Raw genomic sequence first — 24,857 nt, 5'->3', positions numbered from 1 at the left:
CTCTCCTTGGCCCCATGCACCCAGCATTCCAGAATGGCATTAGGCTGGCCGCTGGAGCCGCCGTCCGGTATCTCCCCGCAGGGCTGCCAGGCTGACCAGGCCCACAGTGGCTCAGGGAACAACCTTCCCCTCCCCCAGGGGGACCGCAGGAAGAGAGAAGAAAGAGGATCATCTCCAGCTGGCCCCGGAGACAGACGTCCTTGTCCCCATCAGCCCTGCCTCCCTCCCTCCCCACTGAGAGCTGTCCACAGGGGCTTGGGATCGGCCAGAAAAGTCAGGCAACTTTTCAGGGGCCAGAAGGAGGGGAGGGGAGGTCTCCCAGACTGTGAGAAGCAACAGTGCCAAGCCCTACCCCTCGCTGTGTCCTGTCCGCAAGTCCAGACTTTGACCCTGAGCTTCAGTCTCAGTTGGCCGGCCGAGGGCTGAGGACAGGACGCCTCAGAATCAGGAGACTTCTCTCAGGAGATAGATCCTGCGCCCCCAGCAGCTGTCTCTTTTCTTCAGAAGTTTGGCGATCCAGGTAAGGGGGGGGTACCCGCATGCCAGGATTCCAGGTCCTCGGGGCGTTAAGGAGAAGGCTCCACATTAGAGCCCAAGGTGGGGAACAGGGCTGGAGCCCTGCAGGAGCTCAGGCAGGTGCCTCCACCTCTCCAGACCTCCTTTCCCTCATCTGGAAGACAGGGATCATAATCACCTCTTACAGGGTTAATCTGAGTATCGAAAGGGGTGATGAACAGAAAGTACTTAGCACAGAAGTGGGCACACAGCAAGTACTCAGTAAATGATAATTATTATTTGGGGGCAGGGAGCTGATAGCCTGGTCATCAAGCATTTATAGAATCTGTTCCATTTTCAAGATCAAAAGTGAAAATGTCAACTTCATAAGAAGTAGCCGCAAGGCACAGCCTGATTATGTTTATTCAAATACCTTGCCTGTGACTTATTGATTTCTTTTAGAAGGCTTTCCTTTTTTTTTTTTTTTTTACATGCGAATAGCAATCAAAGGCACAAGCTGGCCCAAATTCCTTTCTAGGGACAAGGAGGGTTATAAGCAAGCACATATTGAGCCTGAAAAGCAAGCAGGAAGCATCAGCTGCCCACTTCCCGCCTGCTGCCCAACAGTCATAGTTTAGAAAACTCAGCGGGAACGGGGGCCAGACCCCAGCGCTGTGCCACACTGTCTGTGTGACTTGGGCAGAGTGACTTCCTCTCCCTGAACCTCAGTCCCCAGTCTGCAGAACCTCCCAGGGCAGTCGAGACGACTACATGTGTGTGGTGAGTGGCGGACACCCCAAATTCCCTTCCTACCGCATGCTATGGAGACATTATAATTACACACACACACACACACACACACACACACACACACACACACAGGTGGACGTGAGAACCTCAGCGTCTTCCTGGATGCACTCTCTGAGCTTGCTTGGTTGGAGTCGTGGCACATGACCCTGGGGAACGGCAGCCCTCATAGAAACGGCGGCAACAGCGAGAAAATGGTTGACTTAGTAATCAAGCCGTGTGCACGTGAGTCTACAAGTTCATTATCCACATGCATTATTGATTTTACCTAAGGCTGGGTCTGTCCAATCCTACAGTCTAGCTCCCGCTTCTAAAAAGAAACCTCATGCATTTACATTGCACTTTAACGCACACACATGCACACACACACACACGTAATCAACATCAGATTGGATTCTCGTAGTTCAAGATGATTGGCTTAGGAAACAAAATTTTCCTTTTCAATTCTATGCCTACCAGCAACACACTAAAAATTCCTACACACACTTTATTTCATGTGTTTTTTTTTCAGCGCTGGACTTTGGGATATTGGCTGTTTGTTTTCACACTGCATAGCCCTCAGATTTCCTAAATAGTGTCATTTGCATAGTGTTCAAGGACACGGACTTGTGTGAGTCAGGCTGTGCTGGGCTTGGCTTCTCACCAGCTGGGTATCCCAGCCTCTCACTGGCTTCATCTGTAAAACGGGCATAATGATAACCCTGAGGGTTGTTAGGAGCCAAAATTCGATAAAGTGTGTGAAGTTCTTAGCACTGTCACTGTCACATGTCATGTGATCTCTATAGTGCCAGTTCTTTTCCTAACTCGAGCTATTCTTGCCTTTCATGGAAGTTTTTTTTTTCACCCCAAGACCCCACAAACCTTTTTAGCACAGGTGTGTCATTTTGGTTGAGTCCCTCTTTTTCTGGGCCTCAGTTTCCCCATCTGTATAACAGTGTCTCACTCATCTTTAGAAATTTACACTCTGGAGAAACTGAGGTCAACATTGTTACTTGTCCCTCTTTATCTTGGCCTTCTGGTTCTAGACATAGCTCTGGGCCTCCTTCATGCTTTTATTTTTCTTTCATTTTTTCATGTTTATTTATTTTTGAGAGACAGAGCGTGAGTGGGGGAGGGGCAGAAAGAGAGAGGGAGACACAGAATCCACTAACAGTCCTCCGCGCTACCAACTGAGCTGCCGAAGGAATCACAGAATCCACAGAATCCAAAGCAGACTCCAGGCTCTGAGCTGTCAGCCCAGGGCGCCATGCAGGGCTTGAACTCAGAATTTGTGACTGAGCCCTCCAGCTGCCCCTTCATGTTCTTCTCTGGGGCATGTGCCCCTGCTCCTAACCAGAGGCTTTGACATACCTCCTCAGCAGCCTGGTTATTGGAGACATACAGTAGCCCAGCTCTGCTTTGGTCCAAAGCCTCTTTCTCTGGGGCATTTCCACACGCTCCTTCTCATGCTTTATCACTTCTATTATATGAGGAGCTCCTCTTTTTCTCTGTCCTTTGCTGGTTTTCTAGGTGACAAGATGATGGGGGAAAAAGAATTAGACCCTGGAAAAGGCAGAGCTGCGTTCACACCCCACCTTTCCTCCAACTCTTGTTTTGATCTCAAATAACTTACCTTACTCTCTCTGGCCTCAACTCCCTTAAATGTAAACTGGGTGACAGTCGCTGCTGTCATTTATAAGTTCCTCAACACTTAACCAGGATTTTCTTTTTTGATCCTCATAAGAACTTCCTTCTATCCTCCCTCTCTCCCTCCTTTCCTTTCCTTCCTTCCTTCTTTTTTCCTTCCTTCATGAGTCCTTGCTATAGGCCAGGCACTCTTCTCGGCCCTGGGGGTAGAGCAGTAGATAAAAGTCCCTGCCCTCCCGGAGCTAATATTCTGGTGGGAAGACCACAGGCAGGAAGCTTTGTTAACCCTGAACAGTTTACAGACGAAGAAACAGAGGCTGAAGTCAGGATGACCGACTCCTTCTGGTCTGGCCCAGGACTCTCCTAGTTTTAGCACTCAAAGCCCACATCCTGGGAATACCCTCAATCCTGGGAAACGGGGGAGGTTGATCACCCTCCGTCAGTCAAGTTAAGCGCCTTGCCCACGGCCACACAGCTGGTGTGTGCCAGAGCCAGCCTGGGAGCCCAGGTACGTCTACCCCCCAGCCTGGGCTCCTCCTGCTGCCTCGCTGCGCTGTGCCTTCTTAGTGTTACTGCACAAAACCGGTCAGCTCTCCAGGGTTATGCAGAGAGAGTCAGAAGGCCCAGAGAGGGGAAGTAACTTGGCCAAGGCCACACAGAGAGTCAGAACTAAAGCCAGATCTGATCCTTCCTTCTTCCTCTTCTCCTTCTGCCAGTGTTCTTTCTGTTGTTTTTAAGGCTCTGGGGGACGGAAGGAGGTCACTACGTATTGAGGGCCTACTCTGTGCCAGGCACCTTACTAGAAACTTCCACCAAGCTAGTGGTTTAATCTTCAGGATGACCCGGTGAGGTCAGGGTACTCTCATTTTATAGAAGAGGAGATTGAATCTCCCGAGGCTAAGTACTGACAGGAGGGACGGGAGGAATAGGAATCCCCAAAAGGGTCTGCCCCGCAACCAAGCCTCACAGCCGGAAGGGGACCGGCCCAAAGGAACAATGACTTTCCGTTTTGTGGTTTTATCTCCAACTTGGCTGCTGAAACCCCAAAGGAGTCCAGTTCTTGTGGGCTGGAGCCGTTTCCCCCTTTTACAAAACTAGGCCATATTGAGAATGTCCTTCGGACCAGGGCCACGGGGTTGCCAGGAGGCTGGGTCCGAAGGAGGAGGGCTGTGAGTGTAGAGGAGGGAAAGTTGAACTTGGTCCTTCCGGGCACAAAAAGTCTCCTTGTTCTGCCTCAGCAGGAGCAGGCAGAATATTTCCCTGCTGTGCTGGGCCCAAGCAGCTTCAAGGTCAAAAGCTGCTGGGTCTTTTAAACTTCTGAGGACCCAGCGTGCCCAGTCCCCAAGACCGGCCCTGACTGAGTGTGTGCTGTAAGATCTGAGTTCTAAAGCCAGACATTATAGCCACTAGCTGCCAGCTCAGTGCCCAGCAGGCATGCCAGAAGTGTATGTTGCCTTTACTTGGATTCAAATGAAATCCCAACAGCACCACTTACTGACTGTGTAACTTACTGCACCTCTCTGAGCCTCCTTTCCTCATCTGTCCAATGAGGCCCTGACTCTGAAGAATGTGGGGAGACTTAGAAGAAACGATTCATGGGAAGTATTCAGTACTGGGGCTGGCACACAGTAGGTGTTCCACAAATGTCAGTAAACGACTTCTTTTGCACCTGACCCTGTGTTAAGGGTCAGTGTTTCACACTGGCCATCTTGTCAAATCTCCCGTCTATTGTCCAAGGTAGGAGTTATTTTTCCCGTTTATCAGAAGTTGAAGTCTCGCTTGTATGGTCAATGGCCAGTAGGTGGCAGAGTTGAGGTACGAGACTTGAACCTAGAGCTCATTGTCCTAATCGCTGGAGTCCCGGTGTTCCCAGGCTGGGGTGGGGGATTCGGGGAGACTCCCCAGCCAGGGCTGCATCCCTTACCAGCGGTTGTGACCTTGGACAAGTTGCTCGGCCTCTCCATGTTTCAATTTGTGTGTGTGTGGGAGGGTCGTCAAGAGGGTCAGGTATAGAAGGGGCTTGGCGGTTCAGTGGGTGGGGGTAGGAGTGGCGGTGGTGACGGCACCCTTCAACCCTTCCTTCCTGCAGGCCAGCACCATGCGTGTGGTGGTGATCGGAGCGGGCGTCATCGGGCTGTCCAGCGCCCTCTGCATCCACGAGCGCTACCATTCAGTCCTGCCGTCCCTGGACATGAGGGTCTATGCAGATCGCTTCACCCCGCTCACCAACACTGACGTGGCGGCCGGCCTCTGCCAGCCCTACCTCTCGGACCCCAAAAACCCGCAGGAGGCGTGAGTGAGGGTCCCAGCGAGCCTGGGGACTGGAGGGGCGGAGTTTGAAGAGGGGAGATTCCCTCTCTGGGTTTCCGATTCCAAGCACAAGCTCCTTGTCAAGGAGCATAGTAGTAAGCCCTACTATGTGCCAAATGGAGGCTTTCCCCCATTCCTCATATAATACATGTGATCAAGAAGACTTTGAGGTTTTTTTCCCCTCTCGCTTCTAATTGTTTATTTAAAGATCATTTTCATCTGATTTCCCCAGTGGCTAACAGAAAACAGAGCCTTCAAATCCCAGCAATAATGATAAAGAAGGACAAAATTCACTAACAGTTTTGATACTGAGTGCTGTACAGAACAATTTTGCCCTCAGAGGCATATTTTATTCAATATCAATTCATAAAAAGATCTTTCAATTCTTTTGAACTTATTCTAATTGCTATCTTTAATAGTCTCTTAGCTGTATTTAATAGTTTATAGATCTCTTTCCCCCGAATTTGCCCATTGTGACAGTTATTAATCATTTTTATTTAACAGTTTCTTTTTTTTGAAGTTTTTATTTTAACATTAAAAAATTTTTTTAACATTTATTTATGTTTGAGACGCAGAAATAGTTTGAGCAGGAGAGGGCAGAGAAAGAGAGAGACACAGAATCCGAAGCAGGCTCCAGACTCCAAGCTGTCAGCACAGAGCCCGATGTGGGGCTCGAACCCATGAACGTGAGATCATGACCTGAGCCGAAGCCGGAGGCTTAACCAACTGAGCCACCCGGCGCCCCTGAAATTTTTCTTTTAATTTCAGCTAGTTGACATACATTGTTACATTAGTTTCAGGTGTACAATATAGCGATATAGCGATTCAACACTTCCGTACATGTGGTGCTTGTCATGAGTGCCCCCTTAACCCCTAACACCGATTCCGCCCCTGCCCCTCTTGTCTGGTAACCATCAATGTGTTCTAAACAGTTAGGAGTCTGCTTTTTGGTTTCTCTTTCTCTCTTTTTTCCCTCTTTGGTCACTTGTTTCTTAAATTCCACATATGAGTGGAATCATATAATTTGTCTTTCTTTGATGTATTTCACTTAGCATTATACTCTGTAGCTCCATCCATGTTGTTGCAAAGGGCAAGATTTTGTTCTTTTTTACAGCTGAGTAGTATTCCATTGTATACATAGACCACGTCTTCTTTATCCATTCATCAACTGATGGACACTGGGACTGCTCCCATTTCTTGGCTATTGTAAATAATGCTGTTAGACACATCGAGATGCATCCATCCATTTGAATTAGTGTTTTTGTATTCTTTGGGTAAATATCCAGTAGTGTGATTACTGGATGATAGGGTAATTCAATTTTTTTAATGTTTATTTATTTTTGAGAGAGAGACAGACAGACAGAGTGTGAGCAGGAGAGAAGCAGAGAGAGAGGGAGACACAGAATCCGAAGCAGGCTCCAGGCTCTGAGCTGTCAGCACAGAGCCTGATATGGGGCTCGAACTCACAGGCTGTGAGATCATGACTTGAGCCACAGTCAGCCCCACAACTGATTGAGCCCCCCAGGAGCCCCTGGGTAATTCTGTTTTTAACTTTTCGAGGAACCTCTGGTTCAGGAACGCTTTTAAGTGGGTGGATGAACGCTCAGGCTTAACACAGAAGTTGCAAAGGTTATTATGTCTGTTGAGGAACTGTAAACTGCTTCAGAAATCCACAAGTGTGTAACAACTCAGGCAGAAGTTACATTCTCCGATAAATTCCAAAACCAATGTTCCTGATCAACAGGTGACAATTCAGGGGCCCAGGCTCCTTGCACCTCATAGCTCTGCTGTCCTTCTCTGTGGCTTCTGACGTGACCACTGTGCCTTCTGAGATCGAAATGCTCTGCATAGCGTGAGGACCATGTGGGAAGTCTTCAGGGTCCGTCGGCCAGAACACAGTCACACAGCCACACCCGGAGGCACGGGAGTCCCGGAGATGTAGCTGGGTTCCGTGCCCAGGAGGAAGAGAAGGAAGCCGCACGCCACAGTCTACTGTTGGCATTTATGTGGCAGGTGCTCAGAGTGAGCCTGAACTGTGGGGCTCAGAGGTCTCAAGCAAGTCAAAACCTTCATTTATTATTATCATTTAAATGTTTATTTCTTTATTTGGAGAGAGAGTTAGAGAGAGAGAGCAGGGGAGGAGCAGAGAGAGAGGGAGACAGAATTCCAGGCAAGCTCCACACCACCGGCACAGAGCCCAACGCAGGGCTTGAACCCAGGAACTGCGAGATCATGGCCTGAGCCCAAATCAAGAGTTGGACGCTGAACCGACTGAGCTACCTGAGTGCCCCAAAGCCTTTTTTTAAACTCGCAGCTACATGGTCCCAGGCCCAAGGTGGGCCCCAAATGTTTCCTTTCTTCTCTTTCCTACAAATGGGGAAATACTAGAAAGTCTGGGGGTGTGGAAGACCCCACAGGCATTTGGAACCCTGCAGGAGTGAAGGTGGTAGGTTTCTGGATTTGAACATATCCCCACCAGCTTGCTCATAACCCCACACAAGCCAACCCTCAGAGTTTTCTTGTCCAGCTCGGGGTATTAGGTGACCAAGACTCTGGGGGGATCCTTTCAGGGATTGGAACCGGCAGACCTTTGACCATCTCCTGAGCCGTGTCCACTCTCCCAACGCTGCAAACATGGGCCTGGCCCTGGTCTCAGGCTACAACCTCTTCCATGAGCCTATTCCGGTGAGTGAGGGGTCCTTGACCGTGGTGGGGCAGAGCCTTGATCACAGACCAGGGCTGGGAGGCCGATTCAGGGAGCTACTTTGAACCTTGTAGGGGGACCGACTCTTGCATTCAAATCGGGTTTACTTTAACTTCTATTTTTGCTTCCAAAGCATTGTGGGTTCCAATTTTACTTTAGATTGGCAGAGACCAAAGAATGTTCTGATGGACCAGAGGAACTAGTCTCTGGTTGAGCCAAATCCAGACGTGTTTTATAGCGGTAATGATTTCATGTTGCAGCCGCAAGGTTTCCTGGGTCCCTGGAGGTCCCAGGGCTTTTCGCCACAGTTGACTAAAACACTCAGCGTGGAACAAACCACTGAAGTGCTTATTGCGCACCAGGCCCTGTCCCAACTGGGTTACAACTAGTGACTAGTTTAATTCTCATTATAACCAGTAAGTAAGCAAGCACTATCATTGGTTCCTTTTCACAGATGAGAAAATAGAGGCTCAGAGGAATGATGTAACTTGCTCAAAGTCAGAGAAACTAAATGGCAGAACTGGGACTTGAACCCAGGCCATCTGTGACCCCTGTGGTGCTCAGTGTGCTAAGAAGGCTCCATTTTCAGGGGATGAGGGGCTATGGCAGGAGAGCTGCTCCCAGGGCAGGGAAGACAGAGAGGGGTCTTTTTCTCTCTTATTTCTGACTCTTACTCTATCACTTGCCCTCAGCCTTGGTCTCACCTTTCCTCTGTATAGCGTCGTGGTTAAGGCCATGGACTCGGAATGCAAACTGTATTGGCTCAAATCTCAGCCCCATCCTTTATTAGCTGCGTGACTTCAGACAAGTTACTTAACCTCCTTAAGCCTCAACTGGCCCCTCTGTGGAGATGGAGCTAAGAATAGTATCTGCCTCAGTGGATTGTTGGGGATATTAAATGGAGTGGCATAAGGAAAATGCTTGGAATAGCATCTTACACGCAGTACACATTGTTTAAGCTTTGTTACCGCTTTTAGTGACATCCGCTCCTCTCCTTTCTTGGCAGGATCCTTACTGGAAGAACACAGTTCTGGGATTTCGGACGCTGACTTCCAGAGACCTGGGCATGTTTCCTGATTACAGGTGAGGTTGTTGTCATGGGCAAAGTGGCTAAGTTCCCGCAGTTCGGGCAGATCTGTCCAGAAGGCAGCCGAAGATGGAGACACGAGTTTCCTGTTCCATCCTAAGTCAAGAGCCACTGGTAACTTAGACTCCTGTGCTCTGTCCAGTCTGTTGGAGAAGCTACCCACCCGCCAAAAAGGGGCCTGGAGCTAGGGCGGTGGGGGCTATGGGGTCACAGAACTGAAGCCCAGAAGTTTCATATGCTGCCCTCTTTTGTAGATGAGGAAACTGAGCTTCAGAGAGTCTGACTTCCCAAGGTCACACAGCCAAGTGACCAAAATGGGATTCCAACTCAGTCTGGAACACCTCTATTCTTTTCCTTGTAGTTTGATGTCTCTTTGGTCCTCCCCTCACCCCACCTCATGCCTGAATCCCCTCTAAAAAGGCATGTCCAATCTCCACTTGCACACTCCAGTGTCAGGGATGGATTAAAAAAAACCTTTTTATTTATTTATTGTGCGTGCGTGTGTGTGTGTGTGTGTGTGTGTGTGTGTGTGTGTGTTTTGAGAGAAGGAGACAGAGCATGAGCAGAGGAGGGGCAGAGAGAAAGGGAGAGACAAAATCCAAAATAGGCTCCAGGCTCAGAGCTGTCAGCACAGAGCCTTACACGGGGCTCAAAACCATGAACTGTGAGATCATGATCTGAGCTGAAGTTGGACACCTAACTGACTGAGCCACCCAGGTGCCCCTGTTTTTTTTTTTTTAATTTATACCCAAGATAGTTAGCATACAGCACAATAATGATTTCAGGAGTAGAATCCAGTGATTGGCTCCCTCCGTATAACACCCGGTGCTCACCCCAACAAGAGTCTTCCTAAATGCCCCTTGCCCATTCAGCCCATCCCCCCACCCATAACCCCTCCAGCAGTGCGCTATTTATCTATATTTAAGAGTCTCTTATGTTTTGTCCCCTCCCTATTTTTATATTATTTTTGCTTCCCTTTCCTCATGTTCATCTGTTTTGTATTTTAAATTTCACATATAAGTGAAGTCATATGGTATTTGTCTTTTTCGGACTAATTTCACTTAGCATAATACACTCTAGTTTCATCCACGTTGTTGCAAATGGCAAGATTTCATTCTTTATCTGCATGTATCCACCACATATCGATATATATAATATATGTATATATAATACTCCACTATACATATACATATACATGTATGTATACCATCTCTTCTTTATCTAGTCATCTGTCAATGGACATTTGGGCTCTTTGCATACTTTGGCTATTGTTGACAGTGCTGCTATAAATATTGGGGTGTATGTGCACCTTTGAAATAGCACACCCATGGGGTGGATTTTCTGATACAAAAATATTCCTTGCACTGAAAACCAGTCCCTAGTTGAACTTCACTCAGTGGTCCTGGCTCTACCCTTCCCCGCTGCCCCTCACCCGCAAAAAAAAAAAAAAAAAAAGACTGCTCCCACCGCCATTTGAAAGCCTTCTAATATAGCTCTGATTCTGTCTTTTTATTCCCACTCTTGCCTACTGTGACTCTAGCTATGGCTGGTTCAACACAAGCCTGATTGTGGAAGGGAGCAGGTATCTACAGTGGCTGACGGAAAGGTGAGAATGTCTACTTTAGTTTTAGGAAAGCGCCTTACAGGGACCAGGGTGTGGTAGACAATTGTTCATGGGATTTGTCTTTGTATTGACCAACCCCAAATGTTAAAGAAAACTCTTAGACTTGGTGGGAGTAATGGTTCTGCTCACTTCTATGCACTAAAACCATAGTTCCCACACCTGGTTGGGCAGCTCTTTACGTGTGATATTTATTATTGATCTTATCAAAATACATAATGTTTGTGTTAGAGTTTTAATGGATTCTCTGAAGTTTTCCAGACATATTTACATATCTGTAAAACATAAGTTGCCTTTTATTTTTATACCTCATTTTTTTTCTTGTCTAATTGCTGTGGCCAGTACCTCCGGAACAATGTTAACTAATGTTCCTGATGTTAAAAGGAATCTTGTAGTGTTATAAATTAGCAAACACTAGCTTTGAGAGGCATATTTATATTTATAGTCATCTTAAGGAAGATTCCATATTTCCTATATATTACTATTATATTAAGATTTTTAAAAATCTTAATGGGAGCATTTATCCAATGACTTGGGGAGTTTGAAAAAATATAGATTTCAGGATCCCACTTTATATCTATTGAATCAGATCCTCTGGAGTGGAGCTTAGAGATTTGTGTGATTCTAATTATCAGACAGGTTTGGAAATAACTGAAAAGCAATAAAAAACATAGTTATTGCTCCTAACCTTAGAATACCTATGACTGCTGTCTTGCCTCTTCCTAGACAGTAAGCTCCCACTTTTCCTATCTTGAGGAAATTATGTAGATAAAATAGTCCTGAAGTTATGCTTCACTTAAAAATTTTTTTTAATGTTTTTAATTTATTTTTGAGAGATAGAGAGAGACAGCGCAAGGAGGGGAGAGTCAGAGAGAGAGGGAGAAACAGAATTTGAAGCAGATTCCAGGTTCTGAGCTAGCTGTCAGCACAGAGCCTGATGTGGGGCTTGAACCCATGAACCATGAGATCATGACCTGAGCTGAAGCTGGATGCTTAACTGACTGAGCCACCCAGGCGCCCCATATGCTTCACTTTTCATAGGATTTACTTCCTGTTCTTTTGATGTTTCTACTACATCTCTAATAATGATGGATATTGTTCCTCTGGAACATTTTGAGGGAGGGGTGGATGTCTTCATCCCACCTTCCTCCTCATGTCCTGCTTCTGACAAAGGGGCCTTTAGCATTGGTCCAACCCTGCCTGCCTCCACCCTGCATCTCATTCTCTTTAATGGTACAAAGCAATGTGGTGATAGTAGGAAGAGTTTTGAGCTAACGGGCCTGGGGTTAAGTCCCCATCCCATCACTGACTCACTGTATGACCTTCAGCAAGGCCTTCTCTCATCTCCATTTGCCTGATGAGGGGCGTGGACCATCTCAGGTTTCTCAAGGGACAGTGCATGGATTACCAGTTCCTCAAGGTGCTCATGAACTGAGCTGGCCACACAGACATTTTCTCAAGGAGCATGCTGTGGGACTAACGTCCACAGAAGTTTCTTTGGGAAACATCCTCCATGTCTTCCTCTTGGAGAGATGGGACAAATAACCGAGGACTGGGATTTTTGATGTGTCTGATCACCCCAGGTTAACTGAGAGAGGAGTGAAATTCTTCCAGCGGAAGGTGGAGTCTTTTGAGGAGGTGAGTTGCAGGGCCGAAGGGGCTGGATATGGGAGGGAGATGAGAGGAGGCCTCTGCTTCCTGGTGCTGGGTTGGGGGCCTCCTTGTTGGGCACCCAGAGCTTCCTGAGGCCTGTCCCAGTCTTCAAGCCTTTCTTCTATCCCAGAAGGACTCAGGCATTCTGTCTTGAGTTGGTGGCAGCAACAAAGGGACAGTAGGATTATGGGGGCCATTAGAGGCTAATCTACCTCTGAGCCTCAGTGGGTTTTAGGCCCAGAGCGCTGGCTGCCTCTTACCGGTAACAGCTGCACCCCTCTCTTGAGTTCCACACACTTGGTTGCTTGCTACCTAAATCAGGGTTAATGTGTCTGCAAAGTCAAGGCTCTCAGCTGACTCAGCTCCAGAGTAACACCACCATCAATAACAGCTATCCTCATCAGGTGCTGGCTATGTGCCAGGAGCTTTGCTCTATGACTTCATTGATCCTAGCACTTGGAATTGCGCTTGGTACATGGAAGGTGCTTGGTACATGCAGCTACTAGCATTATATAGTGAGTGCCTCCTCCAGATTGAGCCCTAAAGGGCACTTGGGATACATGGTTGACTTAGACACAGCCCTTATTCCCAAGGAGTTCACAGGCCAGTGTAGCCTGGTTCTTGAATAACAACAATGCCTTCCAATGTGTGTGTTCCACAACAAACCTATAAAGGGGGTCGCTGGGGCGGGGCTGGGGGTTTGGGTGCCCGTGATATTATGTCCTTGAGCTGTCAAGTGTCCTATACGTGCACAGAGCCAACGCTTTCAACATGCCTTCTGAAAATGCCTTAGAATATAAGGCAAGAGGAAGAAATAAAAAGAAGTCAGAAGGAGGAAGAGAACTCTCTCTGCATCTGACTTCTTCTGGGGGGTCCCAAGAAGGCTCCCCTCTTCCACAGTACTCCTTTCCAAGCCCTTAGACATCCAGGGTCACACTGGATCCTCACACAGCCTAAGAACAGATATTATCAGCCCTACTTTATAGTGGAGGCGGCTGGGTCCTGAGGAGGTGATGGAACATTTCTGAGATCACATAGTGGGTAAATGGCAAAGCAGAGATTTGGAATTAGTTCCACGGATTCTCATTGAGCCCCCTCCTTGCTGTTCCACAGGGAGCAGGGGGCTGCAGGGTAAAGGGCAGGGGGAGGGAGGGGGAAGGGGTGTCAGGGTCTTCATTACTTCTCACCCCACCTGCTCTGTTCATTGCTGCCAGGTAGCAAGAGGAGGTGCCGATGTAATTATCAACTGCACCGGGGTGTGGGCTGGGTCCTTGCAACCAGACCCCCTGCTGCAGCCAGGCCGGGGACAGATCATTAAGGTGAGTGTGCAGATGAGGGATGGAAACTCCTGCGTTTCTTCATAGAGAGATTGTAGCTGCCTGCGTTTTTCCTCTCCAAAGATGGCAGATGCATCGGGGACATCTGTTAGAGGAGCCTCACAGATTTCAGGCAATTGACATGTTAAAGAAACAAGAAGGACCTACATGACCCCTCCAAACATTCCCTCGTTTTTTTCCTTAATATAGCAAAGCATGTGTGTATATGTTTGCACGTACGTGGGAGTTGCATATTCTTGTATTATAATAAAAAGAGCAGACGTTTATGAAGTGTTATAAGGTACAGGCCTGAGTGCTTTATAGTGTTATTAACTTAAGGCTTACCAGAACCCTCTGAGATGGGGTCTATCATATTGCCATTGCTATTTTACAGATGGGGAAACTGAGGCATGGAGGAATTAAGTAACAGGCACAAGTTCACACAGGAGTGAGTTGCGGAATTGGGATTAGAACCCAGGCAATCTGGTTTAAGAGCCTGTGTGTGTAAATGTCCTCCACACTGCCTCTCACTGTGTATGTGTGCCCATGCATGAAGGGGGCCTATCTGTGGGCACGTGTGTGTGTGTGTGTGTGTGTGTGTGTGTGTGTGTGTGCCTATGTTGGGTGTACATGTGTTCCTGAGGTGCGCTGACGTGTATGTGTATTTGTACCCGTGTGCGGGGCTTTCCTGTGGTCATGTAGGTGAGAGGGGCAGGGGTGGCTCTTCCTGCAAGAGGCAGAGGGGCAGAGGGGTCAGGAGTGGGCTGAGGAATCAGCTCTGCCACGCTTGTCAGAGCATCCGGGCACAGAGAGGAGGGGGACAGGGAAGCCCGGTTGTCCAGCTCCCCTGATGAGACTTATCTGTCCTCAACCAACAGGTGGATGCCCCCTGGATGAAGCACTTCATTATCACCCATGAGCCAGAGAAAGGCATCTACAAGTCCCCGTACATCATCCCAGGGTAAGAATCTGACGTCTTGGGGCAGAAGAGGGGACACCTTCATGTCTTTTAGTGCTGCCGACCATGAGCCTCTTACTTAGCCCCTGAAGGTTTTTTTCTCCCAATGTTTTCTAAGAAAAATTGAGCCATTAAATCCCTGCAGAGGCAAGACTTGGCCTTCATTGGGCTCCATCTTGAACAAACTTTTGGATGACAGTAGTTAGTGGTGATACTGGAGACAAAGGTAGTGGGTGTGAGGGCAGTGACCTGGAAGCAGTGTGAATGGAAATAACAAAAGTGCTGGTGGGAATGGGGATCTGGATTGAAGGTAAGGATGATATTGAGGGGAGAGGTGATGACGTTAGTGAAGACGGTGGCTGTGTTGACAGCATGACAATATCACTGACAGTGGAATGGTGGGAGTGGAGATAGTATAGTTGCTGATAGTCATTACCTGGGGGTGGTGACTGGGACAAGGATGGTCACGTGCTCATATTAATGGGGGTGGCGTGGTGTTGATGACGAGGTCAATGATGATGGCAGCGATTGGGAGTGGAGGCAGTATCTGGTGCTGATGGTGATGACACCATCATGATGATGTGTATGTATGGTGGAGATGACAGTCTCAAAGGCAATGCTAATTAATGTGAATTGCAACATTAACGTTAAGTGGGGGCTGTTTTATCTTCATGGTGATGTCGGGCACCCGGCTAGCTCAGTTCGTACAGCATGAGACTCTTATCTTCATGGTGATGTTAAGTGGTGTAGCAGAGATGGCAATATTAATGGTGACATGAATAATGGAGATAGAAATGGTAAATGGGGTTGATGGTGATGACCTATTCATGGTAGCGATGAAGGCCGTAGTGAAGATACTGTTGACAGAGATGATATTTTTGTAGTTTTATTAAGATATAATTGACATAGTGTGCACATTTACAATGTACATGATGATTTGATATATGCATGTATTACAATATGATGACCACAATAAGGTCAGTTGACATGTCCATCATATCACACAATTACAATTTCTTTGTGTGTAGTGAGAATGTGTATGGCTTACTCTTTTAGCAACTTTAAAGTGTATAATACAAGATTGCTAACTATAGACACCATGTTGTGCATTAGAAGAGATGACGATGTTGACAGTGACATTAATGGTGATGGTAGAGATGCTGGTGGGTGGCGATGACAGTGGCAGTTGCAGTGGTGTTGACGATGGTGTTAGCAGGGATCACACTGTGGATGGTAGAGGGGACTTAGGTAGAGATGGCTGCAAGGGTGAGCATGCTGATGGCCCCCGTTAATCTCAAAGACTTCCTTTCCCCTCATCATTGACTCTCTTCACTTTTTTTCAAAAAATTTTTAATGTTTTATTTATTTTTGAGAGAGAGAGAGAGAGAGCTTGAGCAGGGGAGGGTCAGAGAGTGAGAGAGGGAGAGAGGGAGAAAGGGAGATACAGAATCTGAAGACAGGCTCCAGGCTCTGAGCTAGCTGTCAGCACAGAGCCTGACACGGGGCTCGAACCCACTAACTGCAGGATCATGACCTGAGCTGAAGCCGGATGCTCAATCGACTGAGCCACCCAGGCTCCCCTACTCTCTTCACTTTTATCTAGGATTCAGTCAGTGACTCTTGGAGGCATCTTTCAGCTGGGGAACTGGAGTGAGCTAAACAACACCCAGGACCACAACACCATCTGGGAAGGCTGCTGCAGATTGGAGCCCACACTGAAGGTAAGGTGGGGAGGGGTATTTGTACCTAGACTAGGGTCTGGGTGGCTTGATGATAAGACCCCTTGGAGGATGGGAAGATACCCCCCACTGCGATAATTGGGCACATTTATTCAAACGAGGGACTGTAGAATACACCAGAATTTGATAATGTACAAGGAAGTCCTGCTGCGAGCTGATGACACCTATCTGTCTGTGGCTGAGAGTTGCTGTGTTTTGTAGGGACTTCCCTAAAACCACCTTAGTCTGTCTTCACAAGGAGCAGATATATTTGTCGTAGAAATCTCAATTTTCACATTTGCCTGATGGTGGTAACGACAAACATGACATTGATGAGGGTGGGGTGGAAGTGGTGGCGGTGTTGCTGGTAATGAATATGCTCAGGATGGTGGTAATGACGGTGAGGAGGTGGTGACCGTGGCCATCACGGTGGTGGCTGGCAGTGGCGGTGGATGAAGATGGGGTCATCGATAGAACTGGCAGTGATATGATACAGTGATAATGATGATGTTGGTGGCTGACAAAGGTGGTGATAGTAGTGCTTTAATGAAAGTGATGGTGGTGGTGGTGGTGGTGATGATAATGAGGTTCCAAAAGCTAACTCTATCATCTAAAAATGGCAGCAGAAAAAAATATCTGGAGATGAATTACTAACACCTTTTCTTTCCAGGAGGCAAAAATTGTTGCTGAATTGACTGGCCTCCGGCCAGTCCGCCCCCAGATCCGGCTAGAAAGAGAACAGCTTCGTTTTGCATCTTTAAACACAGAGGTATGCTCTCCTGCTAAGGAAGCAAGGTCCTCCCTTACCCATAAGGGGGCTCTGGCATTTCCAGTCTTCCTGACACCTGGCTCCTCACAGCCTTCCCCGGGGAAAGAACAACACTGGCTGACATCCCCTCCTCTAATAAGAAACTGAGGCCCAGTGACGGTAAAGGACCTGCCAAAGGTTGCATAGAGGGCAGTGTGCCTCAGTTTGTCAAAGCCTGGGGTTGAGTAGAAGGGAAATGGGTACATAACTGAGTCTGTTTTGTGTCCATGGCATGAACCTTATTGAATCTCGTCTACCGCTCTTTGGGATAGGAACTATTTCCCCCATGCTTCAGATGAGGAAATCGGGGATCCAACAGTGGAATCATTTGCCTAAATCAGACAGCTGGTGACGGGCATGGCTGGAATGTGGTTTGAATTGGACTCCAGAACCATTTTTCAGACGCCCATTTTGTGGCTGCCCCATCATCTCTCTGGGGTCCCTCTTTCACGTTCCCTTTTATGGGGTAGGAACTGGGCTTTATTGAGATGGCAGAAGTTGTCCTGAGCTGAAGAAACTGACCTGAGTAGCTGGGGTCCCCATAGGAAAATAATCCTCCTTAGGTGGGCAGGTCATACTTCCTCCCTTATGCCGGACATGTGGTGTGCACATTTGTGTGTGTGTGTGTGTGTGTGTGTGTGTGTGTGTGTTTGTGTGCGTGTGTACACACATATGGAGGAAAGCATCACATGTGGAGTCAACCTCTCTGCCACTGAGTTTAGCTTTAAAAAAGTTCCCAGGGGTCTTGCTTCTGTCCCTAGGACAAGTTAGCATATGGCCACCCATATGGTGGCCCCACCATAGAGGAGTAGGAGTCTATCCATTAATACAGGAGACTTGGCATTCTGGAGCAAGATGGGCACAAGAAAGGTGATTTAGGGAACTTCAAACAATTTGCTTGGGAGAGGTGAATCCCTGACTTCAAGTTCTAGATGATTCTGCATTTTCTGTGCTGAGTGCCTAAAGCAGGTCAGTCTCCTAAGCAAAAGAGAACCTAGGATGTTGATCCTCCAGTTCCCCAGTCACCTTACTGGTGCTCCTGGGGCCCCACCATCCCTCCCGAGAGCTGAGAGGCCCTCTGCTGCCCTCTGGCTTTGCCCAGAGCTCTGCAGGAAGTTCCTCGAGTCTCCCAGGATGCACCAGGCTACTTTCTCTCTTACCTTTCCCAGGTCATCCACAACTATGGCCATGGAGGCTACGGGCTCACCATCCACTGGGGCTGTGCCTTGGAGGCAGCCAAGCTCTTTGGGCAAGTTCTAGAAGAAAGGAAGTTGCTCAGGATGCCACCACCTCACCTCTGAAAACACCAGTAACTGCCACCTCCCCAAAGACTCAGGATGTTGTAAGGCTTCAGGATTGGCATTCTGTGTGCCCCTCTTACACTCTGCATCCCTCCAGTAGGGCTCACATCACACTATCACAGTGATCTGTTTATGCCGGTTTCCCCCACTGCGCTGCGAGTGCATGAAGATAAGGACCATGTCTTATTCCTTTTTGTACCCTCAGTATGAAGCATCAAGCTTGATAGATACATGGTAGACACTCCCTGCACACGGACCACATGCCATGACATAATCTAAAACACAGTGATAATGAACAGACTCAGAGTTAACATCATGTTGCTGTGGGCTCCAGGCATACCAGTGATTGTCTGTACCCTCCTGCCTCCAGCCAAAGCCACCCCTAGACTCCACCCCTTCCTGAGCCCACTTCATTGGACAAGACTGGAACCAACATGAATCTGGCCCAATCAGCTTCCTCCCCTGAGAATTTGGAAGCTGTGCACTGAACAGCTGAGTCAGATGTGTTTGCAGAGCTGAGGCAGGGTGAATGGAAGCCATGTGCATGCTTAGGCACAGGCAGCAGCCATGAGGAAGCAGAAGGAAGCCGGTCTGTAGAGAAGGGTGGAAACAAGCCACGGATCCACAGAGGGGCTGCCTTGGGCTCCAGTGGCTCCCTGGCTCCCATTCCATTTGGGAAACCAGGCTGCAATTTATTTCTGAGATTTTTCTAATCTCTCAGAGGTGCAAACTGGCGGCGTACCAATGAAACCTGGCCTATGGATGAATTGTATGGGCTCACACATTGTTTAAAGGGTTTTGATCCAACATACTACAAGTTGGAGATTTTGTGTAAAGATCCAGATTCCTGTTCTGAAAATTGGGAGATCCCACTGCACAACAAAATCAGTTAGAGTAATAGCTGGCCTCTCTGGAGGGTCCCCATGTTTCTCACTCTGCTATAATCCATCCCTCTCTGTTGTTCCTTACATCTCTGTTCCCCTCACTTACATTCCCTGGCTGCCCCCCTAGGAAATTAACTACTGATCCCAGCCTTACAATAAAGCTGTATTTCTTAATTTGAATTAAACGGGGTCCAATTTCTATTCCTTGCAATTAAAAGTCTTAACGAGAACTCTGTGGCAAGGCTCGCCTCAACCATCCCCCCGCACCACCTTCCTTCACGCTTACAGAACCCTAATTTTGTGTTCAAGACGATGTGGGTATCTCTTGATCCTATGAGAAGGAGGCCCTTCCTGCTCCAGCCCTGGCTGAAGACTCATGCTTTCAGACTCAGATCTTTTAGAAAGAAAACTTTTTGTGATTCTTCCTGCCTCATTCTATTTCCTTTGGGAAAAAAAAAAATGTGATGCTCTGCACCTTGGCAGCCATCTTGCGATGGTAAGTTTTCACTCATAGGGTCAAATGGCCAGAGGATGGTGTAGAAGAAAAACAAAAAGAGGCTGGGTTCTTGATGACATCATTGAGCTGCTGAAGCTTCCTTAGAACTGCCTGACCCTGGGCTTGTTGTTTAAATAAGAATTGATATTCAAATGGATAAGCTACTGTTCACTGGTTTTACTTTGGCTTACGGGTCAAGGTTATCCCAGACCTTTGAGGTTCACTAGTAGTAACCCGGGGAGACTCTTGATCTCATCCCTCAAGGCTCTCTGAACTTAACATTTGTCAGAAACAATGAATATCCCTATTCATTTCAAAGTGCATCCCTAAGATACTCTTATGCCATTGCCAACACATCTCACTTATGGGTTCTAGGAATACTCAGAATAAGGGAAAGAAAGAAATCACATAGCCTTAGCTACGCTGAACATCTTTTACCATTTTCTGAAATCTTTCCTAACACCAAGAGAAAGGGTTGACATTTCCATTCATGGAAACAGGAGTATATGGATAGTTCAAAGTTAGACACACAAGTCTTCAGCTAGAAGGCTTGTGTACTTCCGAAGCTTGGACAGCTTCTTCAGCAGCTCTCTATCATTCAATAATACGGATTTGTTTTTTTAAGGGCAGACAATTTAGAAGGCAAAGAGTTTTAAGATGTCATTTTCTCAGGAAGAGAAAGCCTTGGACTGCAAGCCTCATCGCCCCAGCGCCTGGAAGATGCCCCTGCCCACCAGGCACTCTTTCCCCACTCTGGCCCCCAGCTCCTCCAGGTTATCTGAGGGTGAGTGGAGGGGACATCTGGCAGCCTCTGGCCAGCAGGAAGGCAAAAAAAAAAAGAAAGAAAGAAAGAAAGAAAGAAAGAAAGAAAGAAAGAAAGAAAGAAAGAAAGAAAGAAAGAAAGAAAGAAAGAAAGAAAGAAAGAAAAGAAAAGAAAAAGAAAAAGGAAAGAAAGAAAGGAAGGAAGGAACAAAGGTGGTGGGGGGGAGGGAGGGAGGAAGGAAGGAAGAAGAAGCAGAAGTTCTGTGTTACCCAGGAGAGCTCAGCAGATCAGAAATAATTAGAGCCATCGCCACCCATGGTTTAAGGGAATGTGGGTGTCTGGAAGAGAGGCTCTCCCTCCCCTCTGGCTGCCAGGCTGAGAGGGCTGCAGTCTGTATTTCAGGACCATGGGTTTGTTTGCCATTGACCCAGGACCTGAGCTTGCCAAAGTCGCCCACTGTGACCTCCACACCATCAGAAGAGAGTGTTGTCTCCAACAGATTCAAAGTCATGACATTGGCCACCAACTTGTCCACCATGTTGGAAAGATTATCATACCAAAGCATTGCGATTACCCTGAATGGACAAAGTTGGCAAGATCCTTAAGCTGAACTGTCACTAGGACATCATGACACGTGGACAGACTTGGACCCTTACAATGTCCATCACCAACATGTTTTAATAAGAGATGAACATACACATTTGGCTCCTCAAAATGTTTGCTTCAAGCAGGCATCTCCACACAGAAGGTCAGTCTTCTCTGGCCTTTGTTGGGATCCAGCAGCTTCCTCCTCTGGCTTCCCTGCCTTCATGATGGGGAAAGGGCTCATGTAAACCAAATCCTGGAGGTGGGTGCTGTCTGCTGAGACGTGGTGCCGGCCCTTCCTCCCGAGGCCAACCCCAAACCCAGCCGCGTGCTCTTCTCCTCCTTTGAAATTGTACACCTGTCACACATCTGGGCCCTCCCGTTTCTCCCCATCGGTGGCAGGGAACTAGGGCTGGAACCCCAGGAGCTACCTCTATGTGAAGACCGAGCCAGCCCTTGGTAGCAGAGAGGAAGAATCCAGGGAGGAAGGAAGGAGTCCTGGTTCCTTGGTCCCAGTGGGAGTGAGTGGGTGATGTGGCATCCCTTCACTTTCTGCCCATGTAGCCATTTCCCACCCTCCAGCTCCAAAGCGCTGAAACCTGAGTTAACTGTTTTCTTTCTCCAAGAATCACCAACCAGTCTGATTGATGAAGGGGTCAGAAAAGAAGTCCCCAGTATGACCTTTGTTGTTTCCAAAGGGGAGCCCCCTGCTTTGGCTTTGGGTTTTATCCTCACCTCCTCTGGTCTCAGTCCCCAATTCCTGGGGTAGGGAGAGGATGACAGGTCTCTGAGGTTGTCATCAGAGGTAAGCCCAGCTGTCCCTTTGGACATGTGGATCCCCTGGAGCCAGGGAGAGCAGCTCTAGGGGGGTCAGGAGGGGACACGCGGCTCAAGTTCAAACGCATGTCCATCTGCCAGAGTCTCCACTGGTCAGGTCGTGGGCAGGCAACCCGAGGGGCCCCTTCTGAGAGGACACCTCTCAGACCCAGGAAAGAGCTGTTCAAGCCACAGCCGGGTCACCTGTGATTCCACAGAAGCAAGCCTGGGGCTGGGGATGTAGGAGAAACCTACCAAACAGGTTCTGTCGGTGGGTGGCAGGGGTTGACTCCCTGGGTGGCAGGTCTTAGGGGCTCTGGACCTGGACTGTATCTACAGAGATTTGTTGGTTGTTGTTCACCAAGGCTGCAACCGGCTGACTGGGTGATGCCCGGTTGGCTGTCGGTGACACCGGCCACTCCGAACGCGGCAGTTTTCCCATGCAGGTCCTCGGGTTGTTAACACACCTCCCCACACATACAGAGACCCCCCTGGAGCAGATGCCTCCCCACCCCAGGTGGATCTCGATGAATATGAGCAGACAGAGTCACGACACAAAACCCTGTTGGTCCAGGTGGTCCTCCCGGGAAAGTTCTGGATGTCGGCAGTGACGGTCGGCGCCCCACCTGGGCTCCACCAGCTCCCTGCATTCTAGAGCCTCCAAGACCAGCTCAGCCTCGCCTCGGCCACTACTCCTGAGAGCCAGAGTTCGACCTGGGGACGCCTGTGCCGTGCGCCCCTCGGCCGACCATCTCCTGGCCCCACTCCCGGTGGCTGGACTCCTGCAGTCCACGGCCTTTGGTCTCGATGGGCAAAAAGCAGGAGGCCAGGGCAGCCAGGAGACAGCAGCCACTGTAAACTGCCAGCGTCAGGTACACGGAGGATTCCAGCATGACCTGGGGGAGGGAGACACCAGCCAGTGAGAATGTCCCTTCTGAATCGCAAATGCCACCAAGTATTCGGCAGGTACTGACGACCCCAGGCCCTCTTGTAAGCACTCTGTGCAATGACCCCATTGAGTCCTCACGTTGGCTCTAAGAGCGAGGCACTTGTTCCCATTTTACAGAGGGAAAAACTGAGCCTCGTAGAGGGTTAAGTAAGTGGCATACTCGAGTTCTCACAGTTGCTCAGGATGGAGCTGGGATTTGAGCTCAGTCCCCGTCAGGCTCCAGGTTCTGCATTCCTTGAAACTACACTCTCAGAGCAGGACCTCTGCTGACTTCCTAGCTTAACAGCAGAGCTCAGCCTCGGTTGCTCATCTGCCAAATGGGGAAGGGCAGTATCCACCTCACAGTGAGAGGAAACCTCACGACGACTTGTAGGGAGTAGTCACATTCAATGGCCAAACACAACAACCCAGACCAGAGCTACCGGGCTGAAATGTGGCGGATTGCTATTAAGTGAAAAATCCAGAAGAGGTGAATTCATACCGATAGTGCACAGGGAGCACCCGCCTGCTCAGTCTGTAGAATACGTGACTCTTAATCTTAGGGTCTTGAGTTCAAGCTCCATGTGGGGAGCACCTTAGCTGCCCCTGGGTGGCTCTGTTGGTGTAGACGTCTAGCTTTGGCTTAGGTCATGATCTCATGGTCTGTGGGTTCAAGGCCCATATCAGGCTCTGGGCAGGCAGTGCAGAGCCTGCTTAGGATTCTCTCTGTCCCTCTTTCTGGCCTTCCCTTGCTTGTGCACTCTTTGTCTCTTTCAAAATAAATAAATAAACCTTAAAAAACTGCACCTTGGGGGTGGGCTAGGGAAGAGAGGGGAAAAAGGGAGCAATCGCCTAGTGAATATGAACTTTTTTCCATTTTTTGGATATGGACTTTTATTTGATGAAAATGTTTCGGAACTAGACAGAGGTGGTGGTGGCACGGTGCTGTGAATGCGCTAAATGTCACTGACTGGTTCACTTTAATTTTTTAGGGTTTATTTATTTAAGTCATCTCTACCCCCAATGCGGGGCTTGAACCCAGGACCCCGAGATCAAGAGTCGCGTGTTCTTCCAAAGAAGCCAGCCAGGTGCCCCTGAACTGTTCACTTTAAAATGGTTAATTTTAGGTTGCGAGCCTTTTACTTTGGTAAAAAAAAAAATGTGATAAAGACAGAGAAAAGGCTATTAAAAAAAGCAAAGCGACTTCAAAGTAAGATCCCTAAAAACAGATAAAAAATGCTTCAAGACACACAAGGGGCTGCAAAATTCTGCAAAAACTCCTAATTATCCAACTCCGAAACCAGGGCCAGGGACATCTGTTTCTCACTAAATCATGTTGTTTCCAACAGTTTGTTTTCTTCTTCCTTGTTTTCATCCAATTTGGTTTTGGCTCAATCATATGGCACCTCCCCGCCCCCGCCCCAGGGTCTTCTGCATAGAAAAGACTTGGTTTTGAGTCCCAGCTTCTCTGCTTCCCAGCTGGGTGGCCTTGGGCAGGTCACTTTGCCTTTTGGAGCCCGTTTTCTCCTGCTCATAGGCTGGGCTGTCAGGGTAAAATAAGATAATGCGCACAGAGGGCCGTGCAGAGGGCTGGTCGTGGTGTAACTGCTCTCTGCACTGTGGCCTCTTGCGCCCCTCCCCACCTCCCCCCACCCCCTCAGGTGGCACCTACCTGAGCGATGAACGGAGTAATGAGGGCGCCCACTCTCGCCATGCCACTGCAGGTGCCCAAGCCCAGCGCGCGAGTGGCCGTGGGGTAGACCTGAAACAGAGCCACCGAGGCAGGCTTGAGAAAGTGCAGGATGCTTCCCCTCTCTGCTCAGGCGTCACGGGACTGATGCCCGCGGGCACAGATCACTCAGGTGTTGGTGACCCGCATCGAGGTGGAAGACTAGGTGGGGATTCTCGTCTCAAAGGGGATAGAGGCTCAACTGAGAAAGAGGGCAAGAGGCCACGCTGCGTGTAGGGAACCCAGTAAGGG

The 24,857-nt window shown here is 48.5% G+C and overlaps 2 protein-coding genes across 2 annotated transcripts in view; one reads left to right on the top strand and one right to left on the bottom strand.

Annotated features, from left to right (window-relative positions):
• Positions 1 to 390: 390 nt before the first annotated feature.
• On the top strand, positions 391 to 19,468 carry DAO (D-amino acid oxidase). The gene is made up of 11 exons (XM_029922805.1): positions 391 to 520; positions 5,018 to 5,220; positions 7,809 to 7,923; positions 8,949 to 9,025; positions 10,570 to 10,635; positions 12,234 to 12,288; positions 13,518 to 13,622; positions 14,498 to 14,580; positions 16,181 to 16,298; positions 16,966 to 17,064; positions 18,273 to 19,468. The coding sequence occupies exons 2-11, from the start codon at positions 5,027 to 5,029 to the stop codon at positions 18,402 to 18,404; spliced, it is 1,044 nt and encodes a 347-aa protein (XP_029778665.1). The 5' UTR covers positions 391 to 520; positions 5,018 to 5,026; the 3' UTR covers positions 18,405 to 19,468.
• A 1,731-nt stretch (positions 19,469 to 21,199) lies between these two features.
• The window catches only part of SVOP (SV2 related protein), a 76,343-nt gene continuing 72,685 nt past the window's right edge, over positions 21,200 to 24,857 (bottom strand). Inside the window, exons 15-16 of the mRNA XM_029922527.1 lie at positions 24,549 to 24,638; positions 21,200 to 22,844 (exon numbers count right to left, since the gene is read on the bottom strand). Coding sequence (XP_029778387.1) covers positions 22,638 to 22,844; positions 24,549 to 24,638 — 297 coding nt within the window. The 3' untranslated portion in view covers positions 21,200 to 22,637. The remainder of the gene's footprint in view (positions 22,845 to 24,548; positions 24,639 to 24,857) is intronic.

The sequence above is a fragment of the Suricata suricatta genome, chromosome 14 (genome assembly GCF_006229205.1).
Source record: "Suricata suricatta isolate VVHF042 chromosome 14, meerkat_22Aug2017_6uvM2_HiC, whole genome shotgun sequence".
Lineage (NCBI taxonomy): Eukaryota > Metazoa > Chordata > Mammalia > Carnivora > Herpestidae > Suricata > Suricata suricatta.
Note: the sequence above shows the minus strand (reverse complement) of the source record. Positions and strands in the feature narration are given on the sequence as shown.

Coding starts and splice junctions, on each gene's coding strand:
- DAO (XM_029922805.1), top strand. CDS start 5,027: ATGCGTGTGGTGGTGATCGGAGCGGGCGTCATCGGGCTGTCCAGCGCC. Junction 13,623..14,497: donor GCCGGGGACAGATCATTAAG/GTGAGTGTGCAG, acceptor CTCAACCAACAG/GTGGATGCCCCCTGGATGAA. Junction 16,299..16,965: donor GATTGGAGCCCACACTGAAG/GTAAGGTGGGGA, acceptor TTTTCTTTCCAG/GAGGCAAAAATTGTTGCTGA.